General features: G+C 53.1%; 1 protein-coding gene across 17 annotated transcripts in view; it reads left to right on the forward strand.

The window, feature by feature from the left end:
* The window catches only part of EPS15L1 (epidermal growth factor receptor pathway substrate 15 like 1), a 101,075-nt gene that overhangs the window by 42,126 nt on the left and 41,912 nt on the right, over positions 1-17,037 (forward strand). For all 17 annotated transcript variants that reach the window (XR_011246402.1, XR_011246400.1, XR_011246403.1 and 14 more), the window contains 6 exons: positions 3,529-3,686; positions 6,067-6,223; positions 6,469-6,554; positions 9,539-9,611; positions 15,543-15,704; positions 16,247-16,444. Coding sequence is in view for 13 of the 17 variants with exons in the window: in XM_060008110.1 (XP_059864093.1) it covers positions 3,529-3,686; positions 6,067-6,223; positions 6,469-6,554; positions 9,539-9,611; positions 15,543-15,704; positions 16,247-16,444 (834 nt within the window). In the remaining 4 variants the exon portion in view is untranslated. The remainder of the gene's footprint in view (positions 1-3,528; positions 3,687-6,066; positions 6,224-6,468; positions 6,555-9,538; positions 9,612-15,542; positions 15,705-16,246; positions 16,445-17,037) is intronic.

Raw genomic sequence — 17,037 nt, forward strand, 5'->3', positions numbered from 1 at the left:
TTTCCCCAGCACTACTCACCCCTCTGCCCCTCCTGCCTCGGGCAGACCCTCTGCTGGGAGGGCGTGTCCCCAGATTGCATACTGAGGCACCTGGCATCGTGAGCCTCTGCTCACGGGGCACCTCATCTGGGGAGCCTGGTGTGACCACACCCTGGACCAGCCACCCTCTACCTGCTCTCTTCTAGATTTCCCACAGCTGGCCTGTTATGCGGTTAATTATGTATCATGTGTCCAGTTCCCCCCCAAACCCCCGCCATTAGCTTCATGAGAGCAGAGTTCGTTCTTGGTTATAATCTCAGCATCTAGAAGAATCTCTGGTACTCTGATGCTCATTAAAAATATGTTGAGTAATCAGGTAATTAAGGGAGGTATCCATCTCGTGTTAGGAAGACAGGGGGCTCCAGCTCTCCATGTGACATTATCTTATATGTCAAAAAAGACGTTTCTTGTTCTTGGAAAGGCAGCATCATAATGGGCTCTTTGTAAAAGGGCACCTTGGAGATTGTCTAAAACGTGCAAGGACGTGAGTTACATGTGGAATCATGCTTTACTTTCTACCTCATTTGTGGTTTCAAAGCCAAAGCAATGAGTTGTGACAAGAAGGCCAGCCAGCACCCCATGCAAGTTTGGAATATGATAAAAATGAAAACAAGAAAGGCATAATGAGACTGATTTCTCTTGATAGTGACATAATTTTAAAGTTAAATATTCGACTTGCAAGGCTCATTTTCAAGGAGCTTATCACATCCTAGAGTAAAAAAAAGAGATCAGAGAGGGTCGATGAGGCTTGGTCATAGGGGCTAACACAACTCCCCTCACCACTCTGGCCAGTTGGAGAGGCGTGGCCTCTGGTTGGTGAGTTGTATGCGGCTCTCTGTGAAGGAGCCCAGCCTCAGATGGCCCAGCCTGGGCACCTTTGCCAGCTCACCAGCCGTGCCCGGCACTTCCTGGGGGTGCTGCAGTGACTGTGCGATGGGCCCCTGCCCTCTGTGGGGAGACAGACGATAAGCAAATTGGTAAACTAAGGAAGGTCCACCAGTCATGAGAAAGCAGAGCAGGGCCTGGCCTGGAAGTGTCGGGGTGAGGAGGGGGGCGTGCTCCCGTGGGTGGGGCCAGCTGGCAGGCTACCGCTGCCGCGGTGACATCTGAGCTAACACCTGAATGATAAGCCATCTGAGGACTAGTGCATGGCAAGGCTCTCAAGTGGAAACGCTCCGTGTGTCCTTGAAACCGGAAAAAGGCTGAGGCAGGGTTAGCCAGGGGATGGTGAGATGGAGTCGGAGAAGCGGGGCTGAGGCCAGCTACTTAGACCTACATGAGCTGCTGTGTTTCAAGACCCAACACCTTGAGTCTGCAGAATTCTTGCCGAAAGCTCTTAAGTACCGTAGGTTAGGCTAGATGGAGTATGTTTTACTGACAAGGAAGCAGGCAGGGCTGAAGTTGTTGTTGGGTGCAGGCCAGCCAGCCTCATAATACCACCCCCTGGTGATCTGGCAGCTCTCCCCAGATCCCAGGAGCATGCTGCTGACCCCCCTGACTAGACCAGTTGTACTAGTGGCCACTCTTGGGGGTCACAGGTGGGGGTGTCTTTGTCCCCGTGGAAGAGGGGCAGCTGGTGGAATTGCAGACATGAGAACGGGCATTTCTGTGGACCCACAAGTTCCATGCTTTCCCCTCCCCCACTTTCCTCATCCCCAGGGCAACAACACCCTACCTGGGGCCCCCAGAGGGCCGCCCAGTCCAGCTCTCGTGGCCATATGTGAGGGGAAGCCCCTTCCAGCCACCAGGGTCTGTTGCCATTGACTGGAGGCCTACAGCTGCTAAGCTGACCTTAAACCCAGCCCTTTCCAGGAGACCCAGCTCCAAGGGGGAGGTTGTTCAGTGTTGGATTTTTAGCTAAGTAGGCATCGGATTCTTGCTGCTGACATACCCTGAGACCCCCAGAAATGAGGCAGCAAGTTCATTGTGTTTGCGCAACGAATGTCTGGACCCTCATCATCCCAGAGGCGTGATCTGTTGGGGCCCATGGGACCCAGAAACCAATCCCGCCTCAGCTCAGCTTGTCTGACCATTGCTCCTTCTTCTGTGGGCATCTCAGTGTCAGCGTATGAGCTCGTTCCAGGCTCTTGATTTAAAGACAGCAAGCCTCTTCATTAAAGCTCCTTTATGTGCATCTTTACGTCTCCTCTGAACTGTTCAATGACAGACCTGAGGTGGCTTAGAAAATTCCTGTAATGCAGCAGGTAAAACGCTATCTCAGTTCTCGCTGCCTGAGCCTTTGCAATTTGAATCTGGTCCATAAATTCTGATGATTTTTTTTTTTTTTGATAAATCCTTGCTGTCCTAAATCATTCTACTCCCTACCCCAAACCCTGGGTAATGTGTTGTCCCTTTCTTCCCAAAATTACTTTCTGGATCCCTGGTGCTCACATCAGGATCCCACTGATTTAGATGATAAGAGAGACCTGGTCAGAAAAGCAGATGAAAGGAAACATCTCTACAAAAAGGGGCAGAGACGCTGTGAAACGTGCTGTGATGGGAGCCCCAAAGGTCAGAGGTGACACACCCAGAAAAAGCAATTGAAGAGGCCTGCCACCAAGTGCCCGAGGGGCCTGGATGCCTCTGAGTTGGAGGTGCTCTGGCCCTGGCGGACCCTGGCATTTGCTTTTCTTAAGTAGAACTGGAGCAGGTGGTGTAAGAGGTCACAGGTGCACGAGGTGGCCGAGCCCCAATGCACTGAAATCAAAGCAGCTCGCTGGGCTCTCAGCTTCGTCTGCCATAGCAGGGTCCTCGTGGATGTGGGGCGCTCACAGGTGGTGGGCGTGCTCCTCAGAGGCCCGGGCTCCCCCACCAGCACCACAGGGCCCTGAGTGCCCGCCTGTCATGCAGGTGCAGTTTTCACATCAGCCTCACTCAGTGCCTGTCAGTGCCTTGTGTGTACTGACACCTCACAGGGGGTCTGCTGTGTCGCAGGGAGTGGGGTCAGGGTCAAAGAAGGATGGAGTACAGAATCCTGGAACTGTGGGCGTTGAGAATGCCCCTGCCGCTGCAAAGAAGGTCTGCAGGTGGAGGACAGAAGGCCAGGAACGCTGGCATCGGTGCTGGGCCGGTTCTCGGGAGACAGTCCTTCCAAAATGAGTGGTCAGGAGGGTCCTCTCTGGTACACTTGAAGTCCCCTCCTGGAAGGGGATCACTTTCCATCGTGGAAGGCTTTCCTTCGTGTCCCAGGCAGCGGGGATGGAAGGGCTATTGGTAGAAGGACCTGCTGCGTCTTTACATCCCTCTCAGTACAAAGATTTCAGGGCACTGTGATGGGGTGGAAAGAGGTACAGACTGGCCACTGGGTAAGACTGACCGAGTCAGCATTAACCTCTCTGAGCCTCAGTTTCCGCTCTTAAGAACAGGGATCCTGTCTGCCCTCTTGGCTCGTGGAGGGTTTTCTGCTAAAATGAGCATGAAAGCACTTCAATAGTGTATATTTGCAGGTGATAAAAAGCTTGAGGGTTAACTTCTGAAAAACCTTTTCAGCCAACAGTAAACTGGGTGGTGCCAGTGGCGGACAAGATGCGATTTGACGAGATATTTCTGAAGACTGACCTAGACCTGGACGGCTATGTGAGCGGCCAGGAGGTGAAGGAGATCTTCATGCACTCGGGCCTCACCCAGAACCTTCTAGCACACATATGGTAAGAGCAGATAGGTGGACGTCTCTTCCTAAGTACAGGGAAAGTAACGGCTGTGGGTGGCTCACACGTTGAGTGAGACTTGTGCTGTGTGAAGGGCCGGAGCGGGTGAGCAGGACAGGAGGGAGCGGTAGTCAGGGCTGAGTGTAAAGACCTCTACCCTGTATTCCGTGCATGTCAGTTCACCCTCCTCCAGCAGGAAGGTCTCCTGTTTTGTCCCTCCAGAGAGCTCTGGGGCAAGTTCTTGCTAGTGGTTTTGCAGCCTTCAGCCCAGCCAGTGAGGGTGCAGATGCTCGGCCCCACCTCCTTCTGGTGGAAGGGTGCAGTAAGGGCCCCAGAGGCTCCGGCAGGGCCACCCTGGGCATCAGGGCTGTGGCCATCTCTCCTAGAGGCCCTTCCCCGTGAAGGTCAGTGACACGGCTGGTGGGAGAGGGTGAGACTGGTCTGTACCTCAGGGCTGGTCGAGGAGCCGTCTTCACCCCCACTTTCGTCCAGGGCCGGCGGAGCGATCTTCATGGCACTGGGATGGCTCCTTTTGTAACTAGCCAGTGGTGAAAGTCGCTTCCTAGCTTTCTCAGTGGAGAAAGCCCTCCCACTTTAGAGGGCTTCACTTGGGAGTTGTAAGAAGAGAATTTCCATGTAATTCTGGAGGGGTGAACCCCTCCAAATAGAGCTGTGAAATTCACTGTGACTTGGGGAAATAACCATCCTTAACAGTAATTCAGAGATAGGCACGTTACAAGGTGAGGCCATACTGGAGAAAACGGGCTGTCCCTTCTGAAGAAGCACACGACACCTAGTCAGTTAGCAAAAGACTGTGGGAAGCCTGGCCCCTTGTGACGAGTCAGGGGCAGTCTCTATCAGGCCCTTCAGATCCAGTGCCCCCTTTATCACGCTGAAATGCACGTGCATGGAATTCAAATTATACCCTGATCATAACATAGAGTAATTTATAACATGTATCTCAACCTGTAAGTGACATGACAATACGTAAATGACACAACGAAATCACAAATACGCTTGGATTAAAAAGAAAACACGCAGAAGGCATTGCATACAGGGAGAAAAAGGCAAGGACGAAAGAGTGAGCTCTAGAGTAACCACTGGGACAGTGAAAGGACAGGCTGGGTTTGTTTGCAGGTGGCCAGGTGTGGGAGCACATCCAAAGTGGAGATAACAAGCCACGAAGGATTGAAGGGACGAAACGAGGACGTAGGCGTGTCCCCCGCAGTGCCCGGCACCGTGCCACTCAGCGTGGTGTCAGAATAAGCACAGTCATGCTGCCCTGGGTGGACGCGGACAGAGTACCCCTGCACGTGGGCCTGCGGGCCCCCGCTCCTTCAGAGACCGGGGAGCAGGGACGGGCCAGAGAGATGGGACCGCAGCCCGAGAGCTGCCGTGGGCTGGGTGTGAAGCAGGACTGGCCCTTGCCAGCAGAATCAGGAGAAATAGTTGCAGTTCGAAATTATCACACCCCGCCCTTGAACTGTGACAAGAACAAAGACATTTTAAAATCAGGCTTGAACAGAGACATTTACAGGGGTCTCCACCAGCCCTGTTCGCTCACAGCGTTTGGGCCCGAGTCCGTTACACGTTCCCGGCTCTTCTTTGCTCTGCATCAGGGCATGGTTTCACTACTCTCTCAGTAACTACGTGCAGTGGGAAGGAGACTGCGTGTTGAGTGGACAGAGTGAAGGGATGACATTTTTCACAGATGTGGAGGCCTTGTCCTGGCTGCGTGAGGCTTCCCTTCCCGTACGGCCAGCTCTCGGTGACCAGGGGTGTGGCAGAGCTTCCACACTGCCTTGCCCATGTGCCAGGACACCAGAAGGCCACAAGGGCGGGGTCACCTTAGCAGCGAGGGACTGACCCCTGTGTAGCCATGCCTGGCTTTCCAGGCCCCGTCCCCTCATGATGACAACCCCAGGTGCTGCTTGTCATCCCCATTGAAGACCAGCGGCTCAGGCCATTCTGATAACCCAAGGCTGCAGGAACCAGCTGAGGGTCTGAGTGTGTGCACTCGGCTCCAGCTTCCATTTGCACAGGAATGTGAATCGCATCCACTGCCTGCACACCATCAGAAGCCAGCTGCATGTCTCCTGGCTGCTAACAGGGCTTCCCAAGGGACCGGCTCCTCGGCCCGTGGTGGGGGTGGGCTTGGCGGTTCTCCAGTTGGGAGAAGAGCCCCCTCCTGCCCTGACGCTCTGGTGGGGGGGCTGGGACTGCTCCCCAGGAAGGGGATGTTCAGTAGAAAAGGAGCTGCAGCTGTGGCCCATTGTTTTTATCGTTTTTGTTGTCCATTTTTTAGAAGTGTGGGTTCCATGTACTTGGAACCAATTCTGGTGTTTGTGATGTGTAATTAGCATCCCCACATTTCTCCCAGGGCCCTGGCCGATACGAGGCAAACGGGGAAGTTAAGCAAAGACCAATTCGCGTTAGCTATGTATTTCATTCAGCAGAAGGTCAGTAAAGGCATCGACCCCCCTCAAGTCCTCTCGCCGGACATGGTCCCACCTTCAGAGAGAGGCACTCCCATCCCGGTGAGTAGCCGCTGGCCCATCCCTATCGTGTTTGCGCCACTTCCCTCAGCCCGCCACCAGGTGGCGCTGGCAGCCTGCCCAGCCTTCACTAGGGCCACTCGGGGTGTGTCTGGGCTGCCCAGATGGTTCCCAGGCTGGGGGCTGGAGACAGATGATTTTATCCCTTATTCTAAGACCTACTAGCCCGTGCTGTGCGGTGAGGTCAGCTAGCCAATTTGTAATTCTTTGTCTGAATTTGGTTGCAGGACAGTTCAAGTTCTCTTGGATCGGGGGAGTTTACCGGTGTGAAGGAACTTGATGATATCAGTCAAGAGATCGCCCAGTTACAAAGGTATGTTAAAGCGTCTCCTTCCCTTCAGGTTCCAACCAAATCTACATCCCAGGTTGTTATCGGAAGTAGCAGAGGCTTGTGAACCATGTGGCGAGTTGACCGTCATGAGTTTGTTCAGCAAAAATGAAGGGACACAGATTCTCCTGAGTTCCTGAATTGACTTAATGAGCTCAAGTACTGACATCCTCAGTGGGAGCCGGTGGGAGCTGTGGGGTCTCAGACACATTGTTGCTAGGTGGCCTGCAGGGCACCCACCCCCACCCCCCACCCACCCCCGCCACAGGAAGGCCTTGTAATTTCTGAACACATAAAGTGACTGAGTCTCAGGTAGTGACACTGCTGCTTAGGAGCAACAGGTCAACTCTGAGTCTCAGGCCTTGTGTCCAGGTTTCTGTCTTCACTCCCAGCGCTCACTGCCCTGGTTTCCCTACCTGTAAACAAGGGCTTTGGATGGGGTGTCTGTACTCTCAGAGTCTGGCATAAAAGAATACATCTACTTCCTGTATGCCCCTGTGATCTTCTGCAGAACACCATCCTCTTACCAATTAATTCTGGGGGAGGGCTGGGGGGGGGTGCAACGAGCAGAAGGGCCAAAGGCACCCAGCCGTCCACGGGAGACAGACTGTTTCTTGACCGAAAATGAAAACATTACTTTGCCAGAGCGAGCTGGATCCCACTCACAGCTGGATGCCCCTTGGGTGGTGTAGTTTGTGTCCTTAGTGGAGCAGAGCCCTGAGAAGCAAAGGCAGGTCAGATGTCATGTGAGACTGGTTAGGTGGCTGGCTGGCTGGCCACAAAGCCTCAGCCTTGGCCACCTGCTGAAGCCAGACCCTCTGCTTCATGCTCAGCCCAGAGGATGGCTCCCATCTGTCATCTGCTCCCTGGGGCTGTATTTCCAAACCAGAAATCAGCACGTGGAGCCTGACAAGGCTGAGAGGGTCCGTGAGGATGGAGGGCCAGTGTCTCAGAGCCTGGGCAGGCCTGTTACTCAGGACTGCAGGTAGAGGAGGGAGGGGACCCTGTAATGCAAGGGTTGGGGTCTTGGAAGGGACAGTGGTGTCCCAGTCAGGCCAGGGCTGCCTCTTCACAGCTGTGCAGCCTCTGGCAGCCTGGAGCGTTTCCCTGTGAAGGCAAGAGGCAAGCGTGTGCAGAGCAAGAGTGTGCAGGAAGCCAGGCCTGGGTGGCTTTGAGAGTGACCTTCAGGCCTGTTGCTTGGCGGTGTGGCGAAACACGCCTGTCCCCTTGACGTGACTCAGTCGTAATGGGTTGGATGTAAAGAGCACGTTGTATCGTTAGGTAGTTCTTAGACTTGTGGAAACGAACATGCAGATACTCGCGGTTCCATGTCTGGCCCAATGTCCCAGAGGGGGCCTTACTGTGGAGCAAGGGCTGGGTTCCCAGCAGGGGAGGCAGGGTATGTTGGCCACATGAGGTTTCTGATGCCGAGGCAGCCCCCTCAGGCTGCTGTAACAAACTCTCACAAACTGTGGGGCTTGAACAACAGGCCCATACTTACCCCCATCGTGGAGGCTGGAAGTCGAGATAGAGGTGCAGACAGATCCAGTGTCTGATGGGGCCCATCTCCTGGTTCATCGACAGCGTCTTCTCGCCATGTTCTCAGAGGGTGGAGGGGCAAGGAGGTCTCGGGTCTCTCGTAAGGGCATTAATCCCATCCCTGCAGGCTCCACCCTCATGACCTAAGCATCTCCCAAAGGCCCCACCTCCAAAAACCATCACATTGGGGGGTTAGGGTTTCAACATATGAATTTGTGGGCGGCACAAACAGTCAGTCTCTAAGGAGGAGAGCAAGGCTGGTTGCTGCCCCGGGGGAGCTGTTTGCAGCTGAGGAGGCAGGCAGGGCCCCACCAAGCCCTGGTGCGCACAGCGGCCAGCCACAGCCTCCTGTGAGGGAGTAGCTGGGGGCAGCTGCCGGGCCCAGAGACCCTCACTGCCGCATCTTGCTGCCAGCCCTCTGGACTCCTCACCCAACTTTGCATCTCACCATGGCTCCTCCAGCCGAGCTATGCCTTCCTGTTCCCATCGCCTAGAATGTTTTTCCATCATATATTCCCTTCATAGGCCATGTCCTCAGAGTCCTTCCCTGGTCATCGTATGCAGGACATTGCACACCCCCTTTCCTTATCCCATTGGATTTCCCTTCGTGGTACTTAGGTTGTGTGCCTTTGTGTGTTGATTTGTTGCCTATCTCTCTCACTGGCCTGTGAGCTCCGTGAAGGCAGGGCCTCACTCCGTGTGTCCTCGTGTCTTCAGTGCTCAGTCTTCTGAGCAGTTATTGCTCACCATTCATGAGCGAGTGTACGTAGGATTTAGAGAATGTATTCATTTTCTGTTGCTGTGTATGGAATGGCTTAAAACAGGATTTAGAGAATGTATTCATTTTCTGTTGCTGTGTATGGAATGGCTTAAAACAGCACAAATGGCTTAAAACAGCTCTGTAGACCAGGAGTCTAGATGGGCTTAACTGGGCTTCTTGCTCAGGGCCTCACAAGGTCGAATTCAAGGTGTTGTCCAGGTAGGTGGGGATCTGAATCGAGTTGCTCAAAGTTGGGAGTCTGGGGTCTGCTTTCCGTGCTGTGTGGCCAGGGGCTCATTCTGCTCTGAGAGGCTGCCCGGTGCCTGCTCTCTCGTGACCCCTCCATCTTCAAAGTCAGCAGGGGCACATCCAGCCCTTCTCACCCTGGACATTGCTTTGACATTCTCTGCTTTAAAAGGCTTGTGCGGCCATGTTGGGGGCAAAGCCTCATGGCATCCACAGGTTCGACCCACACTTGTAGGGGAGGAGGTCAGGTAGGGCAGATGGTCACTGGGGGCGTTCCTATACTTCTGCCCCCCACTGAGTGGGGCCAGCCCGGGTGGGTTTCTGTGGGATGGATGGGATTGGGTCTTGAGAAGTTGGGATACTGGGGGAACGGTCAACTCATTCACTCTATCTGTGCTTTCCTGAACTATTTTTAAACACACAGAGAGAAATACTCACTGGAACAAGACATTAGAGAAAAGGAAGAGGCAATCAGACAGAAAACCAATGAAGTACAGGTAAGCACTTGGCTGGTTTTCGAGGAATCAACCTTGTGTCACACGCAGTGCAGGGAGTTCCCAGCAGTGATGGTGGAGCAGGGCAAAGGGGGGGCACCGATGCACTCATTGGAAACTTGAGCTTTTGGGGGCTTCCAAGTGATTTTTTTTTTTAGTTTCTTATACCATAAGTAGTGGATTTTTTAAAAATTGAGATGTACAATTCATATAACGTAAAATCTACTGTTCTAAAGTATACAGTTCAGTGGTGTTTAGCATGTTCAGTGTGTTGCTTAACGACCACCTCTGTCTAGTTCCAGAACATCTCCATCACCCCAAAAGGGGACCCCATCCTCATTAGCCGTCTCTCCCCATTCCCGCTCCCAGCCCCTGACAGCCACGAATCCACTTTCTGTCTCTATGGGTTTGTCCGTTCCGGACATTTCATATAAAGGGAATCATACAACATTCGGCTTTTTGTGTCTGGTTTCTTTTACTCAGCCTGAAGGACAGTCCTGCTTGGAGAGTCTCCTTGTGGGTGGTGGTGACAGTGACACTGGGGGTCTGACTGCTGGGGCTCAAACCTGGCTCTCCTTAGCAGCTGTGTGACCTTGGGCAAGTTACTTAACATCTCTAGGCCTCGTGTGACGTTGGTAGTGAGTGGTCTGCTCTCCTGGGCGGTGGGCTGGAGCATGGGGTCTGGCATGTGCTCAGCACTCACTCGTCGTCTGGGCAGAGGGAGGCTGTGCCAGAAGCGAAATGGTCAGTGCGTGGGAGCTGCACCCTTGAAGAGACATCGATTCCGAGATGTCTCAGGTCTGAATGAATAGAGACGGCTCTGCCGTCGTGAGGAGACTCGAGTTGTCTGTGGGGCTCTGAGAGCGTGGCTGAGCTGTGCCGCTGGGCCTGACAGTCTCTGCGTGGGGCTTCGAGTGCTCTGAGCTCAGAGCCAGGGAAGGAGGAGCGAGGCTGAGCAGTCAGCGCTGCAGCCCCCACGGCTCGGCCAGGGGACTGTGGGTGGGTGGCTCAGCCTCCCGGCCTCCGTCTTCCCACCTGGCAGTGAGGATCAGCGCCAAGAGCAGCATCTGGCCGCCGTGTGCACCGCCTGAGTGGCTGGTTCTTTCTGGGCCACCTCCTAGGGCAGCGACCTGAGCCAGGCCAGGGGAAGCAGCACCTGACTCAGTCAGGCTCATGGGGTGCTGGGCGGCCCTCTTTCCCCCTCCCCTGAGCCTGTCCGCAAAGGGGCTCTAGGATTCCATGAGATACCCAGTGGACAGATGGCATGCAGTGCCTGCCCGCCGGCTGCGGGAAATGTCCTCTGTCGTAGCTGCCATCTGCAGGTGGGGTAGGGTGGATGCTTTGGGACTCTCATTGGTTCACGCTGTGCAGTGTCCAGGCTCTTCTTTCCTGGCTTCTCACTCTGTACACGTTGGCATCAGGGGTTGGGCCTTACATGGTCCCCTGGAATGTTTTGGATTAGAAGGCAGGGAACAGCCTGCCTCTATCATCGTGTTTTGGTTTTGTTTGGTTTTTTTTTCTCAAATGAGTTGCATCATTTATATGACCACAGGTGAAGTGACTCTATTTTTCTGGGTGTTTGTATGTTCATCCTATCATTTTATTCTCACCTCAGCCCTCTGATTTCCACCCATGTCCTAGAACTGACCCCTCAGACACAGTTCCCTGTCACCCGTATCACCTCACCCCCATCCTTTCAGCTGTTTGCTGTGGTGGTGCTGGCCTCATCTTCCCTTTCACCTTGGCCCTGGCCCGGCTGGCCATGTGGGTCCCTGGGCAGTTCTCCCTCCCGTTGTGTCTGGGTCGCTCTGCACGAGCTCTGGTTTGCATTCCCAAAGCTGGGGATCTGGGTGCTGTGATGGCCTTTGGCTCCAGGGAAACCAGTCACCGGGTCTCTGGCACCTGCTCCTGGGCAATTCTAAGAAAGCCGTTGGGTCGCTGTGATGCCTGGAGGTGCTTTCCCCTCTGATCTGTGGCAGGCTCAGCAAGGCCACCCGAAACCCTCGCTACTGGGCTCTGACAGTGCACTCCTGCAGCCTTTGAGATGCTGGGGTCCGTGTGGGCCCTGATGGCCCCTCAGAGCTGGAGGGGGCCCAGCTCCAGCCAGGCCAGCCCCTGTCCCACAGGAGCATCATGTGTACTCCAACGAGGACAGGCCCCTGCTGTCGTGTGATGGCAGCTCCTTGGTCAGGGACAGAACACTATATATAAAGTTCCTCTGTGAAAACCAGGTTTGATTTTGGTTCCTGCTGCCTTTTCCCAGATGGGTTTGGCCAGGACATCATGTGCCATGCCTGCCAGCACAGGCTGCAGGTCAGGGCCCAGCGTCGAGTAGCAGGCCTTGGTCCTCAGGTTAGTTTATGTTTGGTTTTAAGCAGTGGAGCTTCAGCTTCAGCCCCCTCAGGCCTCCCCTTCCCCCTCCTGCCCTGGGGATCTCTCCATTTCCATGGCTACTGTCTTAGTGAGAACCTGCAGCATCTTTGCCTGGTTTACTGTTGCATTTTGTTTTTGTAACAACAGCTTCACTGAGATGTAATTCACATACTATACAATTCATCCATTTAAAGCGTACAATTCAGTCGTTTTTAGCATATGCACAGAGTTGTACAGCCATCGCCACAGTCAATTGCAGAACATTTTCATCACTCCAAAACGAAACCCCCTACCCATTAGCGATCCCCAGTCCTTCCCCAGCCCTTGGCAACCACTAATCTACATTCTTTTCTCTGGATTTTTCTGTTTGGGACATTTCATATCAATGGGATCACATACTATGTGGCCTTTTGAGTCTGGCCTCTTTTCACTCAGTGTAGTTTTCAAGGTTCATTCATGTTGTTGCATGTGTCAGTGCTTCATTCCTTTTTATGACTGAATAACGCTTCAGTGTATGGCTGTTTTATTCATTGCTTCGTTAGTTGATGGTTGTTTGTGTTTTTCTACTTTTTAGCTATAGCAAGTAATGCCACTGTGAATATTAATGTGCAAGTTTTTGTGTGGATATATGATTTCACTTTTCTTAGGTGTGTGTGTATATATATACATTTAAGAGTGAAGTTGTGGGTCACATGGTAACTGTATGTTTAACCCTTTGAGGAATTGCCAGACTGTTTTCCAAAGTGGCTGTACCATTTTTCATTCTCACTTTCTCCACATCCTCACCAACACTTGATATTTTCCATTTTTTATTATAGCCTTCCTAGTGGGTGTGGAGGGGTATCTCATTGATGCTGTCCCTAATGTTGATGAGCATCTTTTCACGTACTTATTGGCCATTTGTGTATTTTCTCTGGAGGAAAGCTAATTCAGACCCTTTGCCCATTTTTAAATTGGGTTATTTGTCTTTTTATAGTTGAGTTGTAAGAGTTCTTTATATTTTCTAGATAAATTCCCTTATCAGATAAATGATTTGCAAATATTATGTCCCCATCTTTGGGTTGTCTTTTCACTTTCTTGATGGTTGTACCCGGGCCCTCGGCAATGAAAGTGAGGAGTCCTAACCACTGGACTACCAGGGAATTCCCTGAAGCACAAAGGTTTAAAATTTTCCAGTTATTTATTCCGTTTTTTTGCTTTTGCTTTTGGTATCATATCCAAGAACCCATTGCCAAATCCAAGGTCACAAAGATTTACCACACATTTTCTTCTAAGAGTTTTATAGCTTTAGCTGTTACATTTAGGTCTTTGATCCATTTTGAGTGAATTTTTACGTAATGTGTGAAGTAGGGGTCCAACTTCATTGTTTTGCATGTGGAGGGCCCATTGTCCCAGAACCATTTCTTGAAGAGACTAATCTTGCCCCCACTGAATGGTCTTGGCACCGTTTTCAAAAATCCATTGGTCGTAGACATGTGGATTTATTTCTGAACTCTCAGTTCTATCCCATTGATTTCTGCCTTTCCTTATGCCAGTATCACACTGTCTTGATTACTGTTGCTTTGCAGTAAGTTTTGAAATCGGCAAGTGTGAGTCCTCCAGCCTTGTATTTTTCAAGCTTGTTTTGGCTCTCCTGATGAGATCGGGCCCGTTCCGCGTGGTGTGGCCGTAGACTGTTTTGGCTATTCTGGGTCTCTTTCGTTTCCTTATAAATTTTGGAATCTGCTTGTCAGAAGCTGGCTTGCGTTCCAGTGGGGATTGCTCTGAGTCTGTAGGTTGTCTGGGTTTTTTCTGTCTTCTCTTTGCTCAGACACCTCCCCCACTTTGACCCCAGCGCTCTTCCTAACCAGAAGCTGGCAGGTCATCTTCCCGTGGGCTTTTCCATGGCTACGGTAGGCCTGACCCTCCTTCCTCCTTCGTCTCCCCCTTCCCCATCACTTGTCCTTCCCTCAGATGTGGCAAACCCACATTCCCTATTCTGCCATTAGCTTCCTATCAGACATTCATTGTTAGCTCTCCCAAACTTGTTGGACTTGAGGTCTGTTCTTAAAGGTCGGGGACAAGGAGACTGGGGAGCAGAGAACCTAGCCCCCCAAAATAGCTCAGAGGTGTGTTTTGGCTGTTGAGAGAGGAGAGAGAGAGCCGTGATTTTTTTGTCCTCAAAGCAGGGAGAGGGAGACCCTGCACCTCCTTCGAGTTTTCTTCTGAAATGACGTCAGCCACCAGCAGCCCCGGCCAGCCCTGGGGATTGGCCTCACCACTCCTGTCCTCCCTGACCGCCCAACAGTCCCCTCAAGTCCGCCCCTTCCTTTGATACGCATGGCCACAACCTCACCCAGGCTGCCATCACCTCTCCCTCGGCCCCAGCTTGAGTCCCCTCCCCACTGTCAGCCCCACAGGCCATGCTCTCCCCTCCCATCCCATCCCTGCTTTAGTTATCTGTCTTACAGGTAGGTAAGACATCCCATAAGACATTCGCCTGGTTGAAAATGGACGCCTCCTGCCCTCCCCTGTACCCGCAGAGGTGTAGTCCATCAGCTCCCATGAGGCCTTCCAGGAAGGTCATGTGTGTGTGTGTCAGGAGAGACGTCTGTGCGTATTCCCCCCTTCCTGATTGCACAAATGCCACAGTGCCTCACATGTGTGCTCTGCTGCATGCCTCGTTCATTTCACATTATAACTCTGTTACAAGGTGGAGTGTCCCTCAGGGTGGGCTGTGCTACAAGTCCAGCCAACTCCGCCTGTGGAAGTTTGCATTGTTGACAGATCTTGCCATCACAAACATTGCACGTTTTCACTTGCGCCATCCCCCTCTAGGATCCTTTCCCTAGAGGTCTAACAGTCGAGTCTGAAGACACCCGCACTGGTCGTCTCGTTAGATACGGCCCACGTGGAGGAGCTTTAGCAGCTGAGAATCATCATGTCCTGCTCCCATTTTAGATGTCTGCAGGGGCTTCCTGCTGCAGAAGCCAGTGCCGTCTTTGGCATGGCCTTTGGGGCACGGACTCTGGTGCCCTCGGCCCGCTTTCCTTTGATCCAGCTGGAGCACGGCACCCCTTTCTCTTTGGGGTCCTCTGCGGCCCCGTCCACTCTTCACATTCCTGGCTCTTTTCCTGGCTACCACCTGCTCGTCCTTTGGGTTCGTCGAAGTGGTGCTTCCTTGAGCTCTTGTCCACCTGTGCAGCATCAGTATGGTCTCCCCATGCCCCCGTGACTCTGACTGACAGTCTGACCCATGCTATCCCATGTTCGTCTCAGTTCGTGTCTGGGTGATGCCCTTCCCGCCCCAATGATGACCACATGTCACTGGAGAGCTCTTCTTGCCAGGAGCCCAGCCCCACTCCTGGTGCCTGGCCTCTCTTAGGCCATCAGTAAGTATTTGCTGAGGGACTTAGTGAGAGATTCAGCTGGGGCCACCACACTGAGATGTGTGTGGTATTCCCTGTGGAGTGTGTGGTTTTGTAGGACATCTTGGGGGCTCCAGCCCAGGCTGAGACAGTGTTAGCTTGGACGTGCCCCATGTGAACAAGTCTCGAGTAAATTCATGCCACCCTCCCCTAGGAATTGCAAAATGATTTAGACCGGGAAACAAGCAGTTTGCAAGAGCTGGAAGCTCAGAAACAGGACGCCCAAGACCGCCTGGACGAAATGGATCAGCAAAAGGCCAAGCTCCGAGACATGCTGAGTGACGTCAGGCAGAAGTGCCAGGATGAGACCCAGATGGTAAGTCATCATCCCCCCCTCTCCCCGCTGAGCCCAGCAGGGGAAGGAGGCTTCTTACAGACTTCCCTGAGCTCACCATGACCGTCTCAGCTCAAGGTTGAGATGTCTACTGGTTTAATAGAGTAGTTGAACGTATCATGTGGAAAAGTGTCCAAGCATTTGTGGCCTGACCTCAGTCTCATCCACCATGTTACATGTATAAGCATGAACCCGTGTGTGCACGCCACCCTGACCCATGCCCCACAGCACGGTGTGGGCACGTGTCTCTCCTCCCCTGGTGTCTTAGCTGCTTGTTACAAACCAGGGAGGCTGCAGCTTCAGCAGACTGTAAAACCCTTACATCCTGGTCTGAGGCCTCTTGTGGGGACATTCAGCCCCAGGGGACAGACAGATTGCCTATGCTTGTCCCGGGTGTGGAGAGGGGTCCATGTAAAGGAAGCCAGGCGTCGGGCTTTCAGGCTGGTGTCCTCTTCCCTGGGTCAGCTTGTTTCAAGAACATGAGCCAGAATTCTTCCTCGAAGTCGTGTTTCATCTCTTTTCAGATTTCCTCACTGAAGACTCAGATCCAGTCCCAGGAATCCGACCTCAAGTCCCAGGAAGACGACCTGAACCGGGCCAAATCTGAGCTGAACCGACTGCAGCAGGAGGAGACGCAGCTGGAGCAGAGCATTCAGGCTGGGAAAGTTCAACTGGAAACCATCATCAAGTCCCTGAAATCCACGCAAGACGAAATCAACCAGGTATCTCCGAGGGGGTGGGGCGAGGCCTGCCACCACTGGCTGTGGCCGGGGGCTTCTGGGGTCTCCTGCCAAGCAGGGTGGCTGCCACGAGCAAAGCAGTCACAGAGGGGTGTGCGACCAGCGGTCCCAGGTGTCTGTGCCGCAGTAGTTGTTTTCTTTGCTCTCACCCACCTCCCTTTCTTCTTGGAAGCCTTCATTCAGCCTGAAGGTGAAGTGCTGAGAACCCCCGCAGCGTGCGTTCCACCATCGTGTTGACTTTGGCCTGGTGGTGTCTGCTTTGCCTCACTGGCCTTCCACTTCCCCGCCTGAGTGCACATCATTTTTGTGGAGCGGGTGGGGTCTGGGTGAGGACATTAAGTTAACTCATTTGGAGAGAGCCTTGGGTTCAGGACATGCTCTCCCCAACCTTGGTCCTTGTACAAGCAAGAGGGACAGAGTCCAAGACACCTTCCAGCACCCGTCTGTCCCCATGTATTGATAGTTCGAAGACCAGCACACCGAGGAGGCCCCATCCTCTCAGGAGCATCGCCCCACATGGGCCCCTGTCCAAGTACCCCTCCCTGTCCCGCTCTGGGGTGAAGGCCTTGAGGCCT

The sequence above is a fragment of the Delphinus delphis genome, chromosome 3 (assembly GCF_949987515.2).
Source record: "Delphinus delphis chromosome 3, mDelDel1.2, whole genome shotgun sequence".
Taxonomy (NCBI): Eukaryota; Metazoa; Chordata; class Mammalia; order Artiodactyla; family Delphinidae; genus Delphinus; species Delphinus delphis.